General features: G+C 44.9%; 2 protein-coding genes across 3 annotated transcripts in view; one reads left to right on the forward strand and one right to left on the reverse strand.

Moving 5' to 3' along the window:
• The window catches only part of ext1b (exostosin glycosyltransferase 1b), a 90,608-nt gene that overhangs the window by 62,524 nt on the left and 929 nt on the right, over positions 1–27,155 (forward strand). For both annotated transcript variants that reach the window (XM_037474145.2, XM_037474146.2), the window contains exons 4-12: positions 1,901–2,020; positions 5,431–5,563; positions 7,858–7,976; positions 12,077–12,172; positions 16,331–16,420; positions 17,786–17,946; positions 18,558–18,729; positions 19,337–23,138; positions 23,219–23,286. In XM_037474145.2, the coding sequence (XP_037330042.1) occupies positions 1,901–2,020; positions 5,431–5,563; positions 7,858–7,976; positions 12,077–12,172; positions 16,331–16,420; positions 17,786–17,946; positions 18,558–18,729; positions 19,337–19,522 (1,077 nt within the window). In that variant the 3' untranslated portion in view covers positions 19,523–23,138; positions 23,219–23,286. The remainder of the gene's footprint in view (positions 1–1,900; positions 2,021–5,430; positions 5,564–7,857; positions 7,977–12,076; positions 12,173–16,330; positions 16,421–17,785; positions 17,947–18,557; positions 18,730–19,336; positions 23,139–23,218; positions 23,287–27,155) is intronic.
• Positions 25,047–27,155, reverse strand: part of med30 (mediator complex subunit 30) — a 31,629-nt gene continuing 29,520 nt past the window's right edge. The window contains exon 5 of the mRNA XM_037474147.2: positions 25,047–25,721. Within this exon, the coding sequence (XP_037330044.2) occupies positions 25,626–25,721 (96 nt within the window). The 3' untranslated portion in view covers positions 25,047–25,625. The remainder of the gene's footprint in view (positions 25,722–27,155) is intronic.

The raw sequence follows: 27,155 nt of genomic DNA on the forward strand, positions 1-27,155 counted from the left end.
GTATTTAATATATTTATTTGCCATTCATACTCATTTATTTTGACAAATAAACTCAGATATGGATTAAACTACACTATAAAAGTACAAAGGCTGCTCCGGCTTTTTTGTGTTTTTTTCCCCAATGTTGTTTGGTGACTGATAGTCGCTGTTGTTTTTAGTTTATTAATTTGGCGTGTTTATTAAAAATAAATTAACTCAACCCTAGGACCAACACAAAGGGGGAAACTGTGATCCTGGCTCCATCCAAAGTAAAAAGGCTCAAGCTACAAACGCCTTTAAAGCTCCCTTATTAAAAAACTGTATAATTCTCACAAAAGTTTGAAAACAAAACAAATCTTCTAAACGGACAATCGAACTGTCAAAATCTCTAAAGCTAACCGTGTTGATCATCGGATTGGACTGCACTACAGTTGAACTGTTGAGACGGTTTTTATAACTTGACTCTAAAATAGCTTTGGGACTTTACCTAAATTACTAAATAAACGTGTTAGTCTATGTGGCCGAGATTAATGTTATAAAATATTTTAACGCAGGTAACTTTTTTTACTTCCGGTCTTCTGGTGTCCCGGAAGTAAACAAACTTTACCCCGGAAACGAAACTGCGGTCAACTCAGCCGACACTTGAATTTTAGTGCACGTTTATGCTAACATTTACGGTATTGAGCAAGTAACCGGAATAAAAGTTATTTAGTCAAATATTCTGGACAATGACTGAGGTATGTAAGTAAGGGACCTGTCTGACTACTCTTATACAGTTAATGCAATATTTTTACTGTACATTTTTAGAGATGTCTCCAAAGTAAACGCCCTATAATTGCGAGTTCAAAAGCACAATTTCTCAAGTTTGGACTGCAATAAAGACAGATTTAGCAATAGGCAAAGACCAATGTACCTGTATTAAGGACCTCTGTGACTACTAACGTGATGAATTTCAAGCATTTTTACTGTACAGATTTTAAAATATCTTCAAAGTAAAATAATTTAGCAATAGTTGGTACATTTTTCTTTGCCTGGAACTATTGCTAAATCTGTTTTTATTGCAGTCCAAACTTTGAGAAATGGTGCTTTTGATCGTGCAAAAATATGACTTTTACTTCTGTACAGTAAAATTCTGTACAGTAAAAATGCTTGATTAAAAAGCTTTTATTCCGGTTACTTGCTCAATACCGTAAATGTCAGCATAAACGTGCACTAAAATTCAAGTGTCGGCCGAGATGACCGCAGTGAAACCAAACCGCCGTTAGCTGCAGTCAGTTACATGGTTAGTTAGCTCGGAGAGGCCGAGACGGTAGATGAAGATGAAGATGAAGAGCGCTTTTAGCATTGGAAGTAAAACGAACAGCGGCGCGACATACAGCGGACAACTGTGCAGAGGTGTGTCAAACATAAGGGGGGTGAGCGCTAAATGGGCCACTAAAAGCACCACTGGGCTAAGCTAGCTGCTAGCTAACTGTTAGGCTACTTCCATCTGCAGAAAACCACGACTGTTGCCCCTGAAAGACCGTGGTTTGGAAAACGTCCTGGTTAAAAGTGGGGAGGTTATTGGCACTTTAAACAAAGACGCTTTAAAATTGTGGAGAGTTGAGAGCAAAGTGCACGAGGACAGCGGGAAGAGTCGCTACGTCATGTCCCACCTGGTGGGACGCTGCCTCCAAGATGATCAAATGTGCGTCGTTTTTGTGTTTAAAATGCACGCTGTCTAAAGTGATTTAAAGAAGATTTAGTCTTTAGAAGCAAAAAAGCTAACTTTTAATTACAATAATGACTTACAAAATGTGCAATTTATTCGTTTTTTAAATGTATTGACTGCCCTACTAAATAGTTGTGACTACGGCCGCAGAAACCTGCGACACCTGCTCTCCCAGGTGATTCCGAATGATGACTGTTGGGTCCTTCACAGATCCCGACCACGGTGCGCTCCATCCACCAGGATAAGATCTTGTCCCTCAGGCAGCAGACTCAGTTCCTGTGGGAGGCCTACTTCTCGTCCGTGGAAAAGATAGTGCTGACCACGCTAGAGGTGAGTCTCATGGTTTGGCCTGTCCGTCTCTGCTTCCCCTCCATCATCGGTCTTCCTCTCTGTGGAGTCTCTGCGTGGTTCTCAGGCTTCTCCACGGTACGCTGTAACCAAGCGTGGACACGTCTTCCACGGAGAGCGACAGCCACATTTCTGCACATGTTCAAGGATCTTTTTTTTTTCAGTGTGTGATGATGGTACAATAGCATAGTTCCTGTCAAGGTATTTTTGACAAAAGCAACGATTCTCACAAACGGTCGCAGCAGCAGTTGTAGTTGAGGAAATGAACAGTTTTTTTTATAGCGGTCATGGCATTTCAGCAGGTACTTTGCTCTTTGGCACCAGATTTGAAATAACATTTTCCAAGCTAGTTTAAGGGGATCCAAACAAAAGAAAACGAGAGACTGTGATCCCGTGTGTGTGTGTCAACCGACCCCCTCTATAAACTGTGCACTGTAACACATGCGGCGTCAAAATCACATCTCCATATGTCGAGGTGTGTCACCCGGCGCCACCCAGGCATAACCTTCGCCACACGCTGTCACTCTGCGCTAAAGAGCTCGTGACTCAGTGTGTGTGCGTGTGTGTGTGTGTGTTGAATTCAGCAAAGGGCTGAACGCTTAATCCTGACTGACTGTCCTTTGAGTGGGGGGGGGAAGAGAGTGTTGGGAGAAAGGGTGATGGGGGGAATGGTTGGCATATGTTAATGGCGTTGCCGTGGCAGCCTCCGATATAACGAGCGTCATGGATTATTCATCTTGTCGAGCCGGCGCCCCCTTCCTCCTCGCCCTCCTCCTAACTGCAGATCTGACGACACACACACACACACACAAACACCGATATCTTGACAGATTAAATCTCGTTCTTGTTTTTTTTTTATTGACTTCCCACATCCGCTAAACTCTTTGTGTTTGTGTTGGTTTGGAGTTGGCGAGCAAGCAGGAAACCCAAGTTCAACCTATTGTGCTGCGTTTCCTGTCAGGAAGTGGACGCATTTCGACCAATCACAAGGTCAATGCAGCCGAGGCCGCGTGGTGCCGGTGCACCTATTAAACGCACCTATTAAAGCCGAGCTCACGGTGTGCTCCCGGGGAAGCAGGATTTATCTATCATGTTCTAATTGGTTGATTGCGGCTGTTCGGAGGGGAGATTGAGTCGTCCATCATGTCCCCGACTGGAGGGGGTGCCGACGGGGGGAGGAGGCGCAGCCAAGCGAGCAAAATTGTCCCTCCATGAGGCGTAAGGGCGCCGAGTGTTTAGGTGGCGAGGCAGGGTTTGTTGTAAAGATGTTAACGGATTTCAAGTTAATCTTGGGCCGAAGCGAGCGGTTATCGACTGCCCCTCGGGGACCAAGCTGGGGAGGGTGAAACAAAACAAAAAGCTCCCCCAATGCTTGCGCTTTTCCACATCTGCACCTCCCTGTGAGGAATTTTGATGTGACTGTGTCAATATTATTATAGTACTCTCCCTCTGGGTACATTATTAACTTTGAACAATTGGAAAAGCCATCAACCGCTCAGCCCCCCCCACCCTGACCTTCTTCCCCTCTCGCCTCCCGATTCCATCAAGGCCGTAAAGCACCATCGCAAACCTGTGTCTCTTTTACTAGGCAATTCAGCGTGGCTCAAGGGCGCGGGGCAATTTCCCTGTTTGCCCTCTCGCCCGATGGCCATCGGTGGGCCGCGGCTGAAGGCCGGTGGGGAGGGGGGGGGGGGCTTGGAGTTGTTGTCACTACTGACGGTTTGACTGACCGCTCTATTTGGGCACACAAAGGATCGGGGCAGATGTGACTGACGGGTGCTTAAATACTGCTTTCTGTGGGACAAATGCCTCTGGCTGAACCCCGGAAAGAATAGAAAAACCGGAGGTGGTGCAGTTTTGTCTTTAGAGGAAGTATCACACAATAACATGGATTTCTTTCAGCTCGACATTGTGCCACAGCGACTCGCTCCTGACGCAGTCGTTAGCCGTTATTCAGGTGACACAAAGCAAACATTTGGGAAGCTCAGCCGGCTTTCTGACTTTCATGTGGCGCCCGCGGACTCGCTTTCATCACCATTCTCCACCTGCCCCGGTACGCCGACTGGGTCGTGAACAGCACAATGAGCCCATTCTGGATGGAAATGGGGGGTTATTGGAACACATTTATGACGATCCGCGTCTTGGTGTTCGTGTTCATTTTGCAGTTTGAAATGTGATGTTTCTTTCATCGTTGGTGGGGTGATTACAAGGCTCATTGATGCCCCCCCCTCCCCACCCCCCCCTTCCCCCCTCTCTCCTCGCCTCATCCCACCCGCTCCTTTATCAACGCGAATAGCTTGGATTGTTATGAGTCTTCTGAGATCAGACTGTTGTTGATCAGATTTGTTGAAAGGTAGTTTTTCTGTGTTTGTTTAAACAAGTTGTATTTAAAAAGGAAGCTTTGTGACTGGGAGGCTGGCCGGAAGAATCCGGAGACCCGCTGTAATTAAAATTACACGAGTTTGATCCCGGCAACAGAGCGCGTGTGCCTTCTTCTTCCTTTCTGGCTGCCAAAGCAACACGGATTGTCATCCGCATCGGTTTACTCTGTAACGTGATTAATGAGAACCCTACATGTCTTGTTGCATCGCTCTGGGATTCAGCACGCTATGCAACATTTGTACATCCTTCTTTGCAAAAAGCAAGCAAAAAGATGCAATTAGTGTCATGATAAAACCGGTAGGATCCGGTGTTTTGAATACAAATCAAGATATTTTGGCCTTAGATTATAGTGCTTAGATTTTGTCTTTTGCAAGATTACCAAACTTTTTAAACCAGGTTAAGTATATTCATGTAGTCCAAGATCACAAATTGGTGTAAGTACCTTGATATTCACTCCAGGAACAAGCTCACTGCACACTGGTGTTGAGGGCAGCTATTTGACAAACTGTGCTGTCCAAGTACTCTTTAAACAGTTTTGATGATGACTCCTTTAAAGATCATTGAATCAGTTTTTAAACATGGGACATCCAGGACCTTTTGCCATTAGGAGATTGTGTTAGAAATGGAGATCTACAAGATTCGTCTCATTCTTCATTAAAAAGATTGTATAGCACCCTTTGCATATTTGCACATCTGCAGCATTGCATATGTGCACTTGTTACACCTGTTAATTTCCTGACTCTTTGTTGTGATGATCGGTTTTTATTTTGTCTGTTCAAATGTGGCCGGGCTGCAAAACAAATTTCCCTAAACTAAAATGTTACAACATGAGTTCGAGATAAGCTGCATTGCTTTTTATGGACAAACAAGAATTGCCCTTACACATAATTTGCAGTAAAACATTTATCTGAAAGAACTACATTTTTCTTTAAGAAGAGCCAGCTTGAAGCAGTGTTGATGAGGAGTTTACTTGTGGTGTGACGTGCTCTCTTTGTTGCTTCCATGTGCAGATCATCCAGGACCGCGTGTTGGAGCACGGCTCCAGGAGCAGCCTCATGTGGAACAGCCACCCTGGGGGGCTCTTCGCCCTGCCGCAGTACTCCGGGTACCTGGGAGACTTCCCCTTCTACTACGCGACTCTGGGTTAGTGTACACACACACACACCGCACACACACACCGCACACTCACCCCGTCGCACACTCACCCCCCCACACACTCACCCCGTCACACACTCACCCCGTCACACACTCACCCCGTCACACACTCACCCCCCCAGCGCGTGGCAGCCGGATTTTGAAGGATGTTTGTGTTGGTCGCGCTGACACATCAGCCCGTCCGTCACTGAGACCAAGCCGCCCCCCCTACGAGTCAGCAGCACCCCCCCCCCCTCACCCCCACCCACCACTTATCTGTGACCCTGGAGCCTCTTCGTCCCTCGCTCCCTCACTCCATCATCATCCGGCAGCAACACACACACCCACAGACGGCCGTAGTACGGAGGCACAAAACTGCGCTGATGTAGCTCCCGGGTTAGGGGGGGTTGGGGGGGGGCGACATCAAATTGACGGATTACAGGGCCGGTACAAGTTTATTTGTTTGTCAAGACGCAATTAAACACGGATGAGTTTTAAGAGACACGTCGGCTTGTCGCTGATGGGTAATTGAGTGAAATCAAAGCTTCCAACTGACACGTTGTTCTCTGAGAGCCAATAACAAGACACTCAAAGTCATCGGGCGTGTTATCACTCGGGGGGCAGAGCGCCACCAGTTTGTTCTTGTGGAATTCAGCTAAATGGACTTTTCATTTAGAAAGCTGAAAGGCTTTTTGGGGCTGACGTGTGTGTACTTATACAACTATTGTAACAGTATATGCTTGACAGTTTCTTTTGTTCCATCAGGGACAACAATAACAATAGATATTCCACTGCCAATTATATATTCATTATAATAATTATAATAAATACATTTGTGGAGTGGAGGATTATTATACTGATATATAAGAATGTATTTCTTTGTTTTTCATCTTTGCAAATAAGTGAACTGCAAACTTTGAAGTGCAGCAGCGTCTTCAACCACTAGATTAGACCAGGTTTACCACCAGCACCACGCACACCGTGCTCCTTTAATTGCTGCTTCTCGTAAGCTTTAAGGAAACATTTCTAATTGTCAGTGAGCACCAGCCTCAGGGAGCCAGTAAGTTACAGAAAAGAATCAGGGAGTCAATGTAAAAAAAACCACTGCTGTTTACTTTTCTAAAAGAACTCAAATGAACACTAAGTGGACTACAAGCAAATTATTTGAACAGCATTTGCATGATTCTGCTGACCAACTGTTAGTGGGTTGCACTGTAGTAAAGCGATAATAATGAACCTGGTAATTAGAACTGTAAATGTATATAAAATGCAGGGACATCGATACTGAGATCGTCTTATGGACAGAGGCATGTGGACCCCAGAACACGGTGGGCTCAGCCACCAGGCCTTGCTACTGGCCCAGGTTTTGGACGGGTTGGAAATCACTGGTCAAAAACATCAGTTGTGTCTTCACATTAAGATTTGCCTCCTCCGGGACCCAACAAACCGTACAAAAATACCCCAAAAGTACATACTTTTTACCGGAATCAAACCATCCTTTTGTGTGGCTTTGGATATTTAGCATATGAGACGTGTAATGTGCTGATCCAGGATGGGATAAAAGGCCTCTGAGAACAATCTGCCGAGGACAGAAAACAGCATGCACGTCCAAAATTTTAAATAAGCTGAACAACAGTAATGCGGCTGCAGGTTTTTCTCAATGTTTCATGGGTGTCTGTTTAGGAGCTTATTATACAAATTGAAAACTCTACGCACGCATAACTTTTTATCCATTATGAATCACTGGGATCCTTTGGCGACTTTTAAGACTGCGTTTATTCCTCCTCATAAAGAGTTGCTCAGTGGCGGGACGCAGGCTCCTCTAATGCCGTCTCCTTCCCGCCACGCTTTGTTGGTTTGGGTTAAATTAGATTTAAATGAATAAAAGTTGAACATCTTGATCCGTCCTGCTCGATATCTTACTTCCTGCTCATTTTCAGCCTCGATTACTCTCCTCCAACATCAAGTCAGGCTGAATTTAAAGTCACGTCAGCACTTGGTTGTCTGCTCATTGGGCTGCAGAGTTTCCGAAATAAAATATTCAGCTTTCAAGGAGATTTGTCATTTTGAAAATACATTAAAGTTGTTGAATATTTTAATGCTGGCTTGAAAATGCAGGTATCTTACTATTACGTCATCTATATTTTTTGTGAACTGCTGACAGACTTGTTTCAAGTATGTCGTTTTTCTCTTAAAGACGTTAAAATACCGTTGATGGCTGGCAGGCCGTCCTCTGGCCATGGATGGTTTTCTGGATTTGTGAAACTGCCTAAATGAGTGACTCCCCCCCATTTGTGTTCCAGGTATCAAACCCCACCCCAAGTTCACAGCGGTCATCCATGCCGTCTCGCCTCTGGTGTCCCAGTCCCAGCCCATACTCAAGCTCCTGGTAGCTGTGGCCAAGTCTCAGTACTGTACACAGGTAATGGATTGTGTGTGTGTGTGTGTGTGTGTTCACAGAAGAATCATCCACTGACCTCCACCTTGTGACCAAACTGTGCGCATTAAGCAGCTCGTACTTGCGATCGCATTTTCCGACCAGATCAACAACGTTCATCTTCCATCCCAGTGTGGGTCTGTGTGTGTGTGTGTGTGTGTGGGTCTGTGTGTGTGTGCGCTAACTCGGGTGGATTGAATTAGAGCAGCAATTTGTAGCAGTGCTACATCTGTCTCCATGGCAGCGAACCCCCTTCAGCACAGCTGGAGATGGCATGTATTGATTCCCCTGCTTGCTCCTTACCAGCATGGGAAATGAAATGGAATTTTCTCCCCAATGGCTGTTTTGTGTGTTTGTGTGTGTGTGTGTGTTTTTTTGTTTGCCCAGCACAGTGCATGAGTAAGCAGTTTTGTATTCTGTGTAGGCGGTAGGAGTGTGTGTGCATGTCTGTGATGGTGTGTTTTTCAGGAGTAATGTGTTCGGCTGTGATTGTTTGACCAGCGGAATATACAATGCGAATGTGTTTTTTTGTGGGTAGGATGCTTCAACATGTGTGTATTTGTGTACACGATATCCGTGTGAGCGGATATCTCTGTTCACACGGCTGGTTAGTATTTGAAATATTTGGATAAGATATGGGAAGTTTTTCCATGAGCTACATAAACATAACTGCATCTGCTCCGGCATCAACAGATGTTTTTGCTTACTTTTCTCTTAGTTTTTTTCAAATGTTTCCTTGTGTCAGATAAACAATATGCAGCATGTGACACACTTTTATTTCTTAACTTTCTGGCTTAACTGTTCAGTCCCTCCTCTCCAACGGTGTCATCCAAGTTGTTTTCAGCAGCTGCATTTCTGAGCTGACAACAGGTGACTGAATCCTAAACTTCCCTCACTGTGAGCCAAACTGTTCCGGCCTGAAATATGTTTTTAAATTCTCAAACTTATTGTTTTCAATCCCAAACGTCCCCCCTCAATGACATCAGTCCGGTGCCCTCGGGGGTTATTTTCTCTGATCTTCTAATTTGACCGACCACATGTGCAGACAGAGTTGCGTATAAGTGACCCGAGCGCATCAGGCCGAGAATGAACTCTGTGACCCTTGATGACTCATGACCACAGAGCACACTGATCGTGAGCAAACCCTGCCTCCTACTCCGCTTTTATGGTTCCCGCTTCTATGTTTGCGCTCTGCGGGCTGTGCGCTCGGAGTGGAGAGCCGGGTACACAGACGGGGGGGGTTGGGTTCTTCTGTTCTCGGGGGGGCCAGAGGAGAGGACAGAGACGGGTTGCTGAGGAGAGGGATATAAATAAATGAACATAGGGGAGAGAATGAAAGGACTCTTGAGGGCGGAGGAGGCTAAATTGGACACGGGAAAGCTTTCGAGGCGCTTTCTGGTACAGCGAGCCCCCCCCCACCCCCCCCCCCTGCAGTGTGTGCGGGCATTTTGAGGCGTTTCATCCACCCGCGCTACAGACGCACACTGCCTTCACCGCTTCCCTCCAGTCATGCACACACATGCAGACACACATGAGCACCGTCGGCTCCCCGAGAGGCCTGGTGGGCTGACAGAGACACCATCTGCCTTTCTAATCAAGAAACGGAGCCCCTGCAAGAGTGGAATCACACATTTCTCTGCTGTGTGTGTGTGTGTGTGTGTGTGTGTGTGTGTGTGTGTGTGTGTGTGTGTGTGTGTGTGTGTGTGTGTGTGTGTGTGTGTGTGTGTGTGTGTGTGTGTGTGTGTGTGTGTGTGTGTGTGTGTGTGTGCGTGCGCGTGTACAGGGATCCAGGCTGTGTGACAATGACAAGCACTTTCTCGCTCTGATTCAACCACATGAAGGATGCTTGTTTTGCTTTTTATCTGTCCTGGCTTGTCATGACGAGATCATTTGCGTCCATTCATCAAACAGTTTTGTGTCATCTTTCTTTTTCCGGGGGCCGACGTCTCATTTCAACACCGCTGCTCTGCAGACACAAGGCAAACACCTTAACACAGACATCCAAACGGCTTCCAGCTCATAATCTGGCAGGTTTAGTCAGGGGTGCAGAGTTCCCCGAGGGGAACGGCTGCTGGGCGTCACGCGGTGAGTATCAGCATCATGGGAAACCGTATTGATCGCTGCAGGGAGGTTCTTGTGGTTCGCCTGAGCACGGTGGAACTGGGATGGATCACTTTACCGACTTGTTCAAGGGCGGATCAGCAGGGCAGATGTTGGCTGACTCACAGCAACTGAACAACTACAAGACAGGATGCGGAGGATGAGTTGCTTCCACATTCCTTGGTGCTAATTGGGTATCTAGGCCCGCAGGTTCCGGCTGGTTCCGCTTGATATGTTTATATTGGCTGCGTTTGCTTTGCTATTGTTCAACTTCATGTCTAAATTCGTTTATCAACCTCGATTTCACAGGTAGATTTACCGTACCGGTATAGCTCAGAATACACGGAGCGCACTTGCATCTGCATTCTTTTTGAGTTCCAGGTATGATTTTCAAGGAAAATAACGTTCGCTAAAAATACCAGAGTACTTAAATTGCCCAAATTTGGGATGTGGTTCTGAGCAGCATGACCTTCCCACAACGCTGTGTGCACAGCAGAAATGCAGGAAGTGAAAGTACCGAGCAGATGGTGGTGATGCAGCTCTGGGCAAAACTCAGAAACCAGCAAACTAATACATCTTTGGAAATATTTTTTAGTGTAAGCCATTTGTAATGTTTTTTGGTAGTTGAAAATGGGGTCGGGCGGTTTTGGGAAGTTTTCATTTAATATAAAATCCATCTTCTATATTCTTCAGATTGTTGTTTTATTTGAGTTGTATAGTGACTACACAAAGAGTACCGTGCAGACTTGAATGTTTTTTACAACATTATCCTGGGACAAACGGATTATGTATAGTCATAACATGAGGGAATTCTATTATAGCCTTAGGAATTAAGGGACAGTTTTCCGTTCTAGAACTATGGCCCCACAATAGTTTGCTCTGCAAAACTCAGTCATTTTCAGAAAAAGTAGTAAAAAGTCAGAATCCTCCCAAGTTGAAGATTCATGTAAATGAAAACAGAATTGTTCTTGCATTGCTGTGAGGGCTGGTTAAACTACTAGACCCATTAGAAAAGAGTGTTTTATTGCGTAGTTAACGATGCATTTTCATTATGAATATCAGGACAGAAAAGGCTAGGGGAAGTTTTACAGACAAGTGCAGTAAGCTAATGGTATGCTAACTTCTTTTGAGGTAACCAACCTCACTACTCAAGGTTGGTTCTAAGCTAGTTAGCCACGCATGCTAACAAGCTGCAGTATGATCAAGTGTTCAGTTCATTCCTTTACATTCATGGTTCTGAAAAGGTTAAAAAACACACTTCCCTTCAAACACTTTGAATACCAGAAAAATGATCTTCCTACAAAAATAACCTGTTTGAAATGCTTTAACATGTAGACATGTCTAGTAAAATTACTTAGCTATGAACGGACAGTTTGGGGAGTAGAAAGACAATCATTTTGTGTCAGTACCATTAAAGATGCATGAGAAGAGGCTGAGATATGGCAACGTGTGTGTGTGTGTGTGTGTGTGTGTGTGTGTGTGTGTGTGTGTGTGTGTGTGTGTGTGTGTGTGTGTGTGTGTGTGTGTGTGTGTGTGTGTGTGTGTGTGTGTGTGTGTGTGTGTGTGTGTGTGTGTGTGTGAGGTCAAACTAATGGCTTGTGTGTGTTCCTCATCAAACATTTATGAGCTCCACACGTCACTGTGAGCTGACCTGCGTGTCCGAGTCATTTCAAACACGAGTCCCTCTTGTAAAAACATCATCTGGTTGGAGTCTGAGCTGGAGAAAGTGTGTTCAGCGACGTGTCGCAGCCAGAAAGGAAAGCCGACAATGTGACGGGCCAAATTGTGCGAATCGTTCTGCAGCCATAATTGGAAACATTGTATTCCTTCAGTCGCCCTTCTGGCTCTTTAACCCTCAATGAGCCTGTGGAAAGGTGACATTTGCTGGCCGATTAGGACACGTAAATGTCACATGTTCACCGAGCTGGGGGGCCGGGGGGGGGGCAGTCGTGTGCAGGCGCTAATGTACGGCTTCTGTGTTTCAGATCATCGTCCTGTGGAACTGTGACAAGCCCCTCCCAGCCAAGCACCGCTGGCCCGCCACCTCAGTCCCCGTCATCGTCATCGAGGGGGAGAACAAGGTGAGCCTCAGCACTCTCTGTCATTTCTATTTACACAGCTCATCAAGTGTCGGGCAGTTAATGAGTTTTGTTTTGTGCTGCACTGATTCCATTAAAGGAAGGTTTGCGCTGTTTCGATTAAAGCTCAGTAATAGGAATGCTCTAGTTTGAAGGGAGAAATCAACATTGACAAATGCATGTGATTAGAAAAGATGAGGAGGCAATAATGGATAAGTGCATGTGCATGGTACCAGTGTGCAATTTAATACATGTTTTTCTCTTTCTTAAATATAAACCTTGAATGAACAAGCACGGAGAACCCGGTGAAACAAGGGGGCGGAGCTTTAAGGCGTAATTAGGTTTAGTCTTTGATGCGGCCTGTACGTTCCATTGAGTGTGGACTTGGTCCTTGTGACTCACACACTGGTTGGTGGTCTGCTGTTTCGAAGCCACATTGTTGTTTGTCTTGCAGTTAATAGATGGACTATACTCTTTGAAATCTGAACGGGGTAAGGTAGAAACTTTATTTCCTTCAAAAAAAAAGTTAGACAAAATATTTGGAAATGCACAGGAAAAATAACTTTGACGACACGTCAGTCTTGAGTTGTGTTTTTGTGTTTTTGCCCCTGTGACTGACACTTTTATACAACTGGCGTGTTAAGTTAAGCCTCCAGCCCGAGCTGGCATTTATTATGACAACCTTATTAGGCTGAAGACTGCCCTGTTGAAGGGCATGTTATGTTTCTCATGACCTCTTGTGACCTCTGATTGTCAAGACGTGGACACACTGGGATTAAATGCCTCAGAGCGCCGTTGCAAACCTGTTTTTGTCGTGTTTTTAGTAAAACAGGATCTGGTTGCTATCTGTGTTGTGAGACATCAGACTCCTCCGACGCCGTCTTCTTCCCGCTTGCGAGGACTTAACTTCACCTGCCAATCACAGGAAGTGGCTTTCGCATCAGTGTCAGTCACCCGGCGGTAGGCTGAGTTTATGGTTTACCTCTCCCCGTGGCTCTGAGTGGTTTCTCCCAAGCTGTCAATCACAGCAGGGGGGCTGTCTGAGTAGTGGTGTGGCTGTGAAAAGCGAGAGCAGAACTGTGTGTGTGTGTGTGTGTGTGTGTGTGCAGTGCCTGGAAGCCTGTGGTTTGTTGTGGTTGCGGCGGGTTCTGTGTTTACGGTGGCGGGCCGAGCTGTGCTCCTCCACCCCACAGAGGGAGTGACGGAGGGAGTTTTTCATCCCTTTGGCCTTTTTTCCTGCCACTCTCACATTTCTTATCCCCTCTGCCCTTCATCTCCTTCCACACTCGCAGATCCTCTTTTCCCCCACTCTTCCCCCCCCCCCCCCCCCTTTCATTTTCTCTATGCCTCCCTATCACTGCATCGTCCTCTTTATTTACCATATTTTACACTCTGACCAGGACTCTAGCCAGAAATCTAGAAATATCGAGGTCATACCAAGTTTAAATTCCTTCAGATGCACCTTCCTCCTTAATCTTTAAAATGATTTAGATTTCTTCTTTACATTTTCAACATTTCTTATTCAAATCCTCTACATTGCCAGGAATAAAAGCTGCATCATTTATTTGTATATATTTATTTATTTTACATTTGAACAAAAAGGTAGAATATAAAAAACATCCTGTTTTATAATTTGTAAACGCTGTATTGTCAAAACTTCTGTCCAGGGTTTTAAAACCTTGCAAATTGCCAGAGAAGAAAGAGTGGAAATGTCAGCTTCTCTCGCTTTATTTTCCTTCAGTACCCCAAAACAATACAAAACATCAACAACATCACACTAAAAATGCACAACATCACAAGGAACAAAAGGCAACAAAGCCCATTTTAATGAAGCCTTTTTTACTTGTATGGCAGTAACGAGGCGAGCCAAGTCAAACGTTGCTTCCCTTTGATGCGACCCGTATCTGCCAAATACCTGTCGGATTAAAAATAAGACCACTTGGATTCGGTGTGGTTTCACGTGCATGAGGATCCATCTCCAGGGAAACGCACAAGCTACCCACACTAGCTGCATATTTATCTCACGCGGTTTGTGGCACAAGGACACACAGCAGGTGATTTTAGTGTCTGTGTGAATGCATTCTACATAATAAAGCCCACACTAGATGGTTCACTCAGTCACCCTGCTACCACGAATTCTCACCAAGGAACAGCATGTGTACTCATCCGCAGCTGAAAGTCCCCCCCCCCCGACCAATGCACTACTCACCTCCAGCTTAAGTGAAGCTCGCTAAAAACTGCTGTGCCATTTTTTAATGAAAGTACCGAGGCCTTTTTTAAGAGGTGGAAGTATTGCTAGGGTTGGTGTTGTCATGGGATTCATTCAGTTAAAAACGCCACGTGGCATTGTTTAGACAAACTGGACGTCCCCCCCCACCTCCCCCCGGGCCAATACCATGCACCTCCTGGGGTTTGGAAGCAGCAGCCTCTCATCCTCGCTCCCCTGCTCCTTTTCACCGTCACCCCCCCACCTCCTGCGTAGCGTCTGGTCTCTCTCCATCTCTTCTTCGCTGGTGTCGTCTCCCTGACGCATTCACACTGAACAGAGCAGAGATGGGGAGGGTTTTGTTTCTGTCATTACAGCAGATACGCTGACAATGAAACAAGGGTCTGCTCTCCTCTTTGCTCATTTTCTCTTTTCTTTGTCTAACTGCCCCTCCCCCACTGCCACTCCTCCACCCTGATGAAGCATGAGTGTCAGTCAGACTCTCCGCCTCTGCTGGGTTTTTGGGGAGATGCACCTGATGAAGCCCTGATGAATCGAGGCTCGGCTGCGTCAGGTGGTGGGAGCAGGAAATATTTACTGCATTAATAGAAAAGGCTCTGCATTAAAATCGTACCGTGTTTTTACTATTTAGACTTTCAGTATATACATATATATTTGTATTTATCTTCAGTTTGACCGTTCATCACCAAATGGATCCATGATCCAAATTATCATGAACACACACAACACATACATGGCATCAGCAAAGAAAAGGAGATTTCTTTTGGTATTTTGATGCCTAATAACAGAAGAAGAATCCTTCATCTGTCCTTCATCAGGGTTGAGCTTTTACAATTGTAAGGATTTAACAATAATAACACTTTAGTTTCATAGAGCGCTTTTCTAAATACTCAAAGACGCTTTACAAAGAACAAACAAAATGAATAAGAAGGAGCAAACAAACAGGGCGAGCCATGAAGTGGAGTTTGGGGGGGGGGGGGTTAATGCTTCACTCTCACTTGTCATCAGTGTGTACCTAAGTAGGCGTTGTATAACGAACCCTCGGTAGACCGGTCTGATCATCAACACTAGACTGTCATAACGCTAATATATTCTTTTTAGAGTCACGCTTTTGATTTGACTTTTCTCGACACGCTGTTTGATCGCACACTTAAAACAACAATCCCCGAGAACGGCTGCTCGTTCTCTTTGAACACGACTAAACCACTTCGTTTAAACGGGATGGTAGAACGAAAGCCTTTGAGTTTTTGGTACGTTGCTCGTATTAAAAAGGCAATCTGAAGACATCGCCTCGGGCCTTTTTCAATACCGATTTGATACACTTACCGGCAGGTCGATAATGAAAAGGAATCACTAGTTGCAGCAGCATGAATAGGAGGCTCCACTCGGCGTCCTCTCTGCTGCTGCCGGCTGCAGGAGGGATGAAGACCTGTAGAGAGCGAGGTCGCTGTTCGGTTTCGAGCATCAGGATTTGATTCTTTAGTTCAACGATCTCCAGTTCCTCCTCCTCGGCCAAGATGCTGCACCCAAAAGAGACCTCCATCGGTGTGTGGATGTCTAACCCTAACCCGCAGGATGCCCCCCACATCCAAGTGGGACATGTTAGAGGTTGATGGACTGATTTCAGAGTGGTGACCAGTTTTAATGTGTTTGCTGTTCAAAAGTCCTCCGTTCCAAGATGATGAATTCAAAATGTCCATACATGGAACAAACCCCTCAGGACAACCTGCAAATGAGGGATGAGATGGAGGTTCATGTTTCCACGGATGTGAATAAACGCCTCTGCAACTGTTTTTTCCCCTCCTTTTTCTGACATTCTGCAAAATGTCTACATTTCTCTCTGCAGAAGTCCTCAGCCTTTGTTGAGGTGTTCCAGCCAAAGGAGACAAGAGTCTTGTTAATGACCCCCTGGTGCTTTGTGTTTCGCTGTGCAGGTGATGAGCAGCCGCTTCTTGCCCTACGAGACCATCTCCACCGACGCCGTGCTCAGCCTGGATGAGGACACGGTGCTGTCCACCACAGAGGTATTTTGTCTTTCCTGTTCTCTGGGGCCCAAAAGCAACTCGAGTCTCTTTGGGTTTGTGTTTCTCCACAGTCTCAAGTCACTTCTCCTCCCAGTGGCTTCAGTCTTCTGACCCGCTTTTCTCTCTGCTTTCTGCCTTCTATCTCCCACCTCATGTGTCGGCGCCTGTGTTCACGCTGTTGTGGGCATTTTACTTCCTCGTGCTTTGGGGTCTGTTCCTGTTTTGCGTTCCCGGGGAGAAGGGTTTTGGCACAGCACCATGGGAAAGCAGATGCTGCTTTCAACAGTGTCGAACGCGACCTCGTGAACGCTGTTTGTGCACAGGATCGAGGTGGAAAGGCAGAGAGAGAAAAACGTCAGCCTCCCGAAACACACGTGCGTTTCATCCGTGAAGACTGGTCATAAACACGTTATAAAAAATTAAAGCCTATTACACAATATTAATAATTATTCTTCTCTCGAAATGAGCAAAGGAAAGAGGAAATCGGCAGTGTTCTGCCTCAGCTTTATTCCCCTCATGTGAGGAAGGTGACAAGCAGATTTCACACAAACATGGCATCCAGAATGAATGGTTTTGTCCAAAATGCCTGTTTCTCTGGCAATAGTTCCCCTTAATATTAGTTGCAATAAAGATGTATTTTCCTTTGGTCCTACACGAGTCCGAGCTGTTCTTCTTCAGCCTGAATCCGTGCAGGTAGAGCACATGACACGTACCAGTATTCATTGTGTGGTAGTATGCGGCGTGATGCGGGGCGGGCTGAGGTCTTTTTGATGTTTTTGTCTAATTGTTTGATTGAAGGTTGTTTGCTGCAGGCAGCTTGTATGAATTCCCACTCTGGTTTGTTCTTCCTGTTGTCCCTTCCTTTGCCTCTTGGATTCTTACACACCGCCCGCCTTGAATATGTGATTAATCTCAACTAAATCTGAAGTCCAAGGACATATTTCTTGCTTTGTGTAAACTGGACACCTTCAATTTCTTGTAGTCAGGTATCAGAAGACCTACGTGAACACTCCCGATTTGTTGCATTTTGTTGTGATAATTTGTATATAAAATCACTTGCAATTGCTTTGTAAGTTATCTTCCGTTAATCAGAACATGCGGGGTTGGCTGATGTTGATCTTGTTTGGTGGTAAATTAGACTTAATAAACACCTGGCAGTGTCACGCTTTCTAAAAATCCCTCCGGTTAGTGATGAATGTTAAGTTACAGGTAAAAGTCATTCATAAATCCAACCCTGGAACACAACTATCTGGCTGTTACCGGACCGTAAAAGGCCCATCGAGTCACTGCACGGCCCCCGGATGAACACCATGTAAACGATCAAATAGGGCGGTATACCTGAGCTGGAACTTTGTGTGCGTCCAGGTGGACTTTGCCTTCACGGTGTGGCAGAGCTTCCCGGAGCGGATCGTGGGCTACCCGGCTCGCAGCCACTTCTGGGACAGCAACAAGGAGCGCTGGGGCTACACCTCCAAATGGACCAACGACTACTCCATGGTGCTGACGGGGGCCGCCATCTACCACCGGTGGGTACAGCTGCTTTCATGGATACAACACGTTGGATGCAGTGATCTGCAGATGATGAAAGCAGGCGCCTTGTTCAATGTTGCACAGCCTTAGGAAACCAGTGATTTGACACCCCCCCCCAGCCCCCCCCCCCCCAGACACACACCCAAAAAAGTAAATTTGTCAGCTACACGGTTTTACAACGGCCCTGTCGGCTTTAATGTGGCTTCCCTCAGCTGTGATGCGAGCGCTCCATTAAGCGGAAGTCAGCCAAGCGCTTCATCGTCTTCCATGAGGCGGCCGCTCTGTGCGTCCTGGAGGTCCAATCAGCGCGTGGACGCACCGAGTTCTACCCGCAGGCTTCGACCTGCCAACGTGTTTGCGCTGCGTTGGGACTACAGACGCTGAAACAGCTGACGAGTCCTCCTCTAATGCTCTGAAACTGGAATCCTTCCACTCCAGTGTGGCGTTTATTCAGCCATTAAACCAAAAGTGACCTTCATTTAGTTAATAAGTTCTATATTTTTTAATCACGAGTCGTGAATTTGGATCACAGCCAATTCTCTTTTTTTAATCATTATGAAATATTTCCTCCCCCCACATGGTCACTCCTTTGTCTCCTCCCTCGCAGGTATTACCATCACCTGTACACCAACTACTTGCCCACGAGTCTGAAAGGGATGGTGGACCAGCTGATGAACTGTGAGGACATACTGATGAACTTCCTGGTCTCTGCTGTCACCAAGCTGCCCCCCATCAAGGTCACCCAGAAGAAACAGTACAAGGAGACCATGATGGGACAGGTACGAGCCGCTTCACAACCTTCTTGTCCATTTTTAAAAGCTGCCTGTCGAGTTTTTATTAAAGGAAATTACACACAGGAACTCGTATCCTGCTTTTTATTCATATAAATTGTTGTTCATGCTGAGCCGGCATTGTTTTCTCCCCATGTGTAACGGCTGGGTGTCACAGCCTTCTCAGCGGAAATGAACTCTCGCCGCTTTATGAACAGCATGAATCATTCTCCCAGAGTTCTTTGGTACGACCCGTGAGGGGGGAAGGGGGGGGGGCAGGACCAGTCACTTCCTGTGTAGTGGAGTTCTGAGCTAGTCATGGTTTCCAGTGGGATGTGATCCTGCTGATGATTTATTATTATTAGTCAGTGATGGTTTTCTCTCTTACTGATAGTTGGTGGAGAGCCTTAAGGGGAGGGGGGGGGGGGGGGGGGGGTTGGGTTTGGACCCCAAATTAGTTCATTAGAAAAACGTGCATACCAACACGTGCTCCAGTGGCCCGTAGGAAGGCATGTTGTTATTATCCGTCTTTGAGCTGCTCTCAAGCATTAATGAGTCACTGTTGCCATGACTAAACTATTTTTTGTCCCCCCCCCGCCCCCCTCGTTCCCAACAGTCTTCCAGAGCCTCCCGCTGGGCCGATCCCGACCACTTCGCCCAGCGGCAAACCTGCATGAACAAGTTCGCCAGCTGGTTTGGCGCCATGCCGCTGGTCCACTCCCGGATGAGACTGGACCCCATCCTGTTCAAGGACCAGGTCTCCATCCTCCGCAAGAAATACAGGGACATCGAGAGGCTCTGACAGGACCCCACGCGGGGGGAGGCGCAGGAGAGAGACCCTGTGGAGGGCAGGAGGACGAGCAGGACCCCGGCGGGGCGCTGACCCCCCGCCCGGCGCATCGGCCAATAGGAAACGAGCAGATGGCGCTTGGACAAAAACACAAAACGACAAGCGCAAACACAGACGGGCGGACGCGGCCATCCGTGTTTCACGAATGTGAGAAAGACGCCACCGACGGGCAGAACTCGGATAGAGTATTTTTTTGTACAACGTGGACAGGGACGACACACGTGCAGGACGCTAGAAGAGGGAAGGCGTCCAAGATCGCGACCCCCAACCCCGCCATGAATCCCACTGGTCGCCCCTAGCAACAACCCCCAGCCACCCCCCCTTTCACGCTGCATCAGGATGTAACACGGAACTACCAAAACCCCTGCTTTATAGCCCGGGACACCCTGTTCTTTGGCTGATTTCATCACACCCCTGGTACTGAGGGGTTTATTATTTCCCTTCTCAAGGCAAAAGAGGTCAAAGTAGTTTCCAAGCTGTCGTTATTACAAAGACGCCGTTATCTGTTAAAATTCTTGAGTATCAACGCACATCCGTGAGCCTGAAAGCATCCTGTCCTTCCTTTCCTCGGTTCCTTCCTCGACGTGCTGATACGGCTTTTATTACGGTCCATCTGGTCCCTGTAATCACTCAGATGAGTTAGAAAAACATTACATTTCACGTCCCATTTTCCTGTCACACCGGCCAAGACAGTTGTACTTTTTTCCTCATCTTACTTTCATCTTTTATTTTCCCCTTTAAACTTTCCATACTTTCCCTCGTGTGTGTGTGTGTGTGTGTGTGTGTGTGTGTGTGTGTGTGTGTGTGTGTGTGTGTGTGTGTGTGTGTGTGTGTGTGTGTGTGTGTGTGTGTGTGTGTGTGTGTGTGTGTGTGTGTGTGTGTGTGCTGTGTGTAAAGAACCTTGAAAAGTTGGCTCATCCAACCATAAGCTCAGGCGGAGTACATTTTCCCTGAAATGAACATTTGAGGAGGAAATGGAGCAGAACGTTGCATTCTAACCCCGACTCGTTGTGCCCGTTCATTTCTCCCTGCGACGCCCTGCAGCAGCGTCCTGGCAGCGAGGAAATGAGATGAAATGAAATGTGTGTCCATAGCAGGTCTTTAGTGACCAGCGTCCAGCACCATTTCGCAGGAGAGAGCATCCGTGGCGTTGTGACATCAGGGTCAGGGAAGTTCTTTTTTTTATTGCACATCACGTTGCCTCCATCAGTCCGTGATGCCTGGACGCTCCCGCGGTGAATTATTCTGGTCGTCAGTGCAGTGCGGCTCTCCTGCCACAGCGATTTATTTATTTTATTTCCCTCCCTGACATATTGGAGGACCTCAGAGCCATTAAATTGACAAAAGCTCCTCTCTCCCATTTGTGGAGGCAGAGATGCGTTCGGGCTTCAATTAGGTTGTTCTATTTCATTTGGAGTGCTGTTTTATTCCCGGGAGACAAGCTGTCGACGGCTCCCTACATTATGGACCATTGTGTTGTGAAAGCAGTGACCCACAAACACGACCTTCTAGCTGATGCTCTAAAACAGCCCCCCCCCCCCTCGATTGTCCCTCAGTCAAAGTGGCCGTCAAAGCGCCTGACCTTTAGCACCTTGTTTTACCTCGTTGGTATTTGACAACCACGTGGAAGGAGGGCTGTTGTCTTTGGGTCTGCGCAGCACGCCTTTAGTGGCCTTTGTGTCCATTAGTAATTCAGCATTATGCCTCAGCCAAAAGTGTGTGTGTGTGTGTGTGTGTGCGTGTGCGCGCGTCGGATCTGTTGATGAATAGTCGTCTTTGTTAATTGTCTTTTCCACATTATCATTTACCGTTTTAGTATTTTTTTCATTGATTTGCTTCTACAAATAGTTGACACACACGTTTGTTGCCTTGTTTCGTGCTCTGAAGCTCTTCTGTCGTGGCACGTATCAAAGGGAGCTGGACGATCAAGTTTGTGTGTTTGTCCCCTCCCATCATTGCTTTGGGTATCATGCTTGTGTTTACGTCGTGGGGCTTCAGGTTTGGAGTGTTATTGTTTGCCGGGAGAGATTCATGATGCTTTAATGTGGAGTCACAGCAGCATCAACGTTCATCAGCTGTGCTCCTCACTCCGTGTGCATCTGGTCCCTGGTTCATGTCCACAGAAACATATTGTCTGAATTCAATATCAAGGCTTTTAGCCCAAGCGCGTGTGTGTGTGCGTGTGTGTGTGCGTGGATCATCTCGAGAGAACCACCTCCCCCACATTCGCTGATCCTTCCATTTCAAATCCTGGCGACTCTCAGCACTGTACATAGGCATATATTTATTTTGTGAGAAAGAAGAAACAACAGGCGCAGTGTACAAGGCGGGAGAACATAAGAGGGGAGCTAATGGTATTTATTCAGTTTATTTTCAGCACGTTGTGCACATTAATCCACAAAGATGCCGATTTACAGCTCACGTTTTGCTTTTCTGGGGGAACCCGTCTCGCTCTTACGCCGACAGAAGTCCCCACCAGAGATGGAAGATGTTGGGAGACATAAAGTTCAGTGTGAACTCTTGCAGCTCGCATACACCGGTGATCTAGAATTGGATTGGGACGCACAATCCCGGCTCTCTGCAGGAGTCAAATTGCAAAGTCCCAATAAAGACCACAGCAACTGACTCACAGGAAAATCATAAGCAGATGGGTCCTCTGGACCAGATGGAAACATTTTCTGATTCAGTTGTATCATCTTCCCCCCCCCAAAATGCATTAGAATGATGGATGTGAGGCTGTGACACAGTTCTTTCTGAAGCTTGGTTTCAGGTCCGATAACTTGGCAGGAGAACCTCGCGCCACCTCTCAATGCGTCAGAGCCCAGAACCTAAGAGTGTGATGAATGGGGAAAACCTCTGCATCCGCTTCTAAGAGGCCCCCTGTTTGATCAGAGGGGGCCATTATGCAAGTATTCATGTTGTGCTTTGAAACAGATGGAAGGAGGTTTACCCAAAATGTGCCGTTTGGTTTGGTGTTTATAGTCAGCTGGAGACTCGCCTGTTCTTGCTTTGTGCCTTTTTATCAACATGTGACTTCCTGACATGCCGAGCACAGTCTGTCCCAGACTTGTTGATTCCAGTAGACGGGCAGGAGGGGCCCCTGAATGGGGGGGGGCCCCGACGGCCCTGCCTTTCATACACTGGAGGAGTCACCGCTTCCATTTCCCGTATTAAAGCGCCGCGCTCTCATCTTGGTGTTTACGACCACTTCCTGTCTGGGATTATTTATCAGTGAATCGGCCGCATGGCTTTACCAATCAGTCCGTTGATCCGTTGTCCCGACGCCTTCTCCTCCCTCCTACCTTGTAATTAACAGAAGACTTTTATAGAGGTCACAAATGAAATAGATAAATGCCAATTTTGTAAGAATGATTTATAAAAAAAAAATAAACTCATATTTGATGATAACTTTTTCGCCATGTCCCATTTTTATAATAGGCTGTTTAAATCTGTCTCAAAATATAAAGCACATTATACAGAAGTGTAATATGGTTTAAGCTAATGATTTTTTCCTTCCGAACCTGCATTGTGTAAAGACCCGCCCTACTGAGCCTGTGATTGGCTGGTGGTAAGTTTTTACCGTTTGTAAGAAGTAATTTCATCTAAAACCCTTAAGCATTCTCTTAACTTCTTCCTTTCTTTGTACAGTGGGCTTTGTGTGTTTTGGAGGAACGTGATCGTGCACCTCCGGGAAGGACAGCCCTCAGTCATAAGAAGTAAGTAAGCGAGATCACCATCATATTGTCATCAATAACTTAAAGTCAGTATGAAAGTATGTTAAAAAAGGCATTTGTATCACACACACAGTACTGGCTCTCCATCAAATATTACAAGTTAGTTCTGTAATCGGTGCTCTAATTGCAGCTAGATCTTTTCTAAGTAACGCAGTGCATCCAATGAGGGCTCTGGCTGCAGGGAGAACAATGAGTTCTCTCTATCAGCATAAACTGAGGAATGCATTGCTTTAATTGATTGTACATTCTTATTGCTGATTGGATCTTCACATCAAACGTCAGTATTGTCGGCGCAGGGGACTTGTGTCACTAATTTGATTCATCAACTTCTTTGATTAATATGAATACGGCTTGAAATCCATTTAAGAGCTTTCATAACCTACTAATTAGAAAACAGGCTTATTAATAGTTTGTAATGCATTCAAAGTCCCACAACAAATCTATGTTATTACTGCTCATTATTACGTAATATATATATATTTTCAAGTTTTAATCTCAGACCACACAGAAGTGGTTCATTACTGCATTCATTTGTTTTATTTTTGACTCTGGCGGTGATCTGTCCTTCCTCAGGATATATATATATATATCTATATATATAGATATAGATATATATATATATATCTATATATATAGATATAGATATATATATATAGATATATATCTATATATATAGATATATATCTATATATATATATATATCTATATATATAGATATATATATATATCTATATATATATATATCTATATATATATATATCTATATAGATATATATCTATATATCTATATATATATATATATATCTATATATCTATATATATATATATATCTATATATATATCTATATAGATATATAGATATATATCTATATATCTATATATATATCTATATAGATATATAGATATATATCTATATAGATATATAGATATATATCTATATATATATATATCTATATAGATATATAGATATATATCTATATAGATATATAGATATATATCTATATATATATATATATCTATATATAGATAGATATATATATATATATCTATATAGATATATATATATATATATAGATATATATATATAGATATATATAGATAGATATATATATATATATCTATATATATCTATATATATATATATAGATATATATATATAGATATATATATCTATATCTATATATCTATATATCGATATATAGATAGATACTCTCATAACACATCTTACATATTATGTGTGTGTGTGTTAAATAATTCAGAGCATAGCTGGGGTCAGACAGCAGCATTCTGATGCATATCTGAGGCCACACGGATCTAGATTTGAGCTCCTGTTTGAGTTGAATCGTGTGCAAATTCTTCTCCTTTTCTCTCTGTCATACTCATTCTGTATTTAGTTATAAGGTGTGTGATAAATGTAATGTTTTACAGATGAAAAGCTCCATCAAAAATCAAGCCTGGCCAGTATCAAGCCTCTAAGATTAGGAAATAACTATCTTGCCTTTAATTTACTATGGGATGGGGAACATTTTGGTTCTTACCTTTGCACTGAGGCAATTTATTTCTAACTGGCAAAATAACACAATTATTTCTGCAGTAAAACCAAACCTTAAAAATCGACAGCAACATGTAGTTAGTTGTATAATTTAGCAGAATTCATAACAAGGCAATAAGAGTCCAATCAGAGCAGAGAATAGATGGGTTTACATCAAATTAAAAAAGGCAGATGAATAAGACAAGACTCATTATTTTGCCACATGTCTTTCTTATTAAAGTGTTTAGGGGTCATAAAAAGCATTCCATTTTTAGGGCTTCAAACTATTCCAATACAAAAGTTAGCAGATTTTTAGGATAAAATATATAACATAGTGTGTCTCTACAGGCATAAACCTTTAAGCTTGAACCTACTAATAGATAAAACATAATATATCAACTCTTCAGATTTCGTCAAACTCAACGTTGATTGAAATGCAGAATATTGAGCTCGACACAATGTGGTCTGCCATCAGCCACTCACCCCTCCCTCTCAGGGTTTAATTTAGTTTGCATCTGTTGCTTCATGTCTTCTGGAAACGGGTTGATTTTTCCAATGTCTCAATTTCTTTAAAGTGCAGCCTCAGTCGGTGGTACCCTGTCACACGTTCAGTTAATGACCAAATCTCTGTGTGTGTGTGTGTGTGTGTGTGTGTGTGTGTGTGTGTGTGTGTGTGTGTGTGTGTGTGTGTGTGTGTGTGTGTGTGTGTGTGTGTGTGTGTGTGTGTGTGTGTGTGTGTGTGTGTGTGTGTGTGTGTGTGTGTGTGTGTGTGTGTGTGTGTGTGTCAGTCTCAGCTCCTGACAGCCAGCATGGCGTTGATTTCCCAGATGAGTTTGCGTAGTTGGTCCATGATCTGCTTCAACTGCTGATTCTTCTGCTTCAGCTTCTGCACGAAAAATGACAGTAAACAAAACTTATTTAAATGAAAATCATGGAATCACAAGTGTTGTCCTTCATGGGGTGAAGACAAGTAGCTTATCGTTGCCTGTTGACCTCTCCCAACATCAATCTTAGCCTCTGCTAATCGCTAAGCTAACAGTCAGTCAGTCTCCTCTGAATCCGACGGCAGAATGAAACCAGGCGCAGGAGGCCCGACGCGTGCTGCCTTTGAACAAGTAACCCGGGGCAAAAACGAGCAGGCGAGGCCCACCACAGCTACGTACTCTGTGGGGGGGGGGGGGGGGGTAGTGAAATCTATTAGGATTAAATCCATCTCGCTCCTTTAGCTGTGACTAATTAGCAGCCAGTGCTGCAGAAGCACCTTGAGCCATCGATTAGACACAGCTCTCTTAATATCAACTGTTTAGCTGATTGTCCTTGAAGATATTCCAAAGTGGAACATTTGGAGGCCTTCCAGGCTTTCTGTCTCGGGGGGGGGGGGGGCTCTCACTCTTCTCCCCCCCGCTTCTCGCGTCGACTTTCACTTTAATCCCCTGTGCGTGTGTATTACATGGGATGTGCCTCATTAGCATGCAGGTTCTTACTGACTGGCATCACAGTGGTTGCCGATATTGTCTCATTAATAAAAATACTTCAACAATTATACAACCCTGTTCCCTTATTTTTACCGTGGAGTTAAAAAAAAACAACCTGCAATCGCCGATGTTTTCTAAGCCATAACGGGAAGATTTGGGTATTAAGACAAAATGCGCTACTTTGGATCCAGAAATGTCATTTTTCACAGTGGAAATATCGAGGCAGAAAAGCCTTTTCAGCACGTTCATCATAAAAAGCTGGCTGGCGTATCTTGATATTTGAATAAAAACACTGTGCTATTATCACAGAAGATGTTCTGCATCCTCAGGGAGATATAATGCCATTCACAGCCTGGTAATTAGTGTAACTGATCCTTCACACCTATGATGGGATGTTTTAAAAAAGGGCTCTGAACCAACTCCGAGTGAGTGACTGCACATGGACACCACTGTGTGTGAGGGATCCAATCCATGGGCACCAATACTGACCTGATTACAGCCCAAACTAATCCAATTTTTATGTTATTGATATACTTGCTGGCTATTTCTTTACTAACCATTTTCTACTTTTGTCAAAAACCTTGCCTTCAGTAGACAAACACGGAATTTTAACATTTTCTGTTGAAAACAAAGTGCTGACGATCAACTCATTGATTTTGTCCAACTGCTGAGCCACTTCCTGTTTATGCACCACAATGAATGCAGTAGGCAAAACCGCTCCGACATGAAACTAACAGACTACTAACCCCCCAGCCGACTACAACCCCCCCCTTAAAGTTGTAAACCCAGTGGATTCTGAAAGAAAAGTTGCACTCCATGTTATTAGGACATACTGTATTTTCGCG

Source organism: Pungitius pungitius, chromosome 17 (genome assembly GCF_949316345.1).
Source record: "Pungitius pungitius chromosome 17, fPunPun2.1, whole genome shotgun sequence".
Lineage (NCBI taxonomy): Eukaryota > Metazoa > Chordata > Actinopteri > Perciformes > Gasterosteidae > Pungitius > Pungitius pungitius.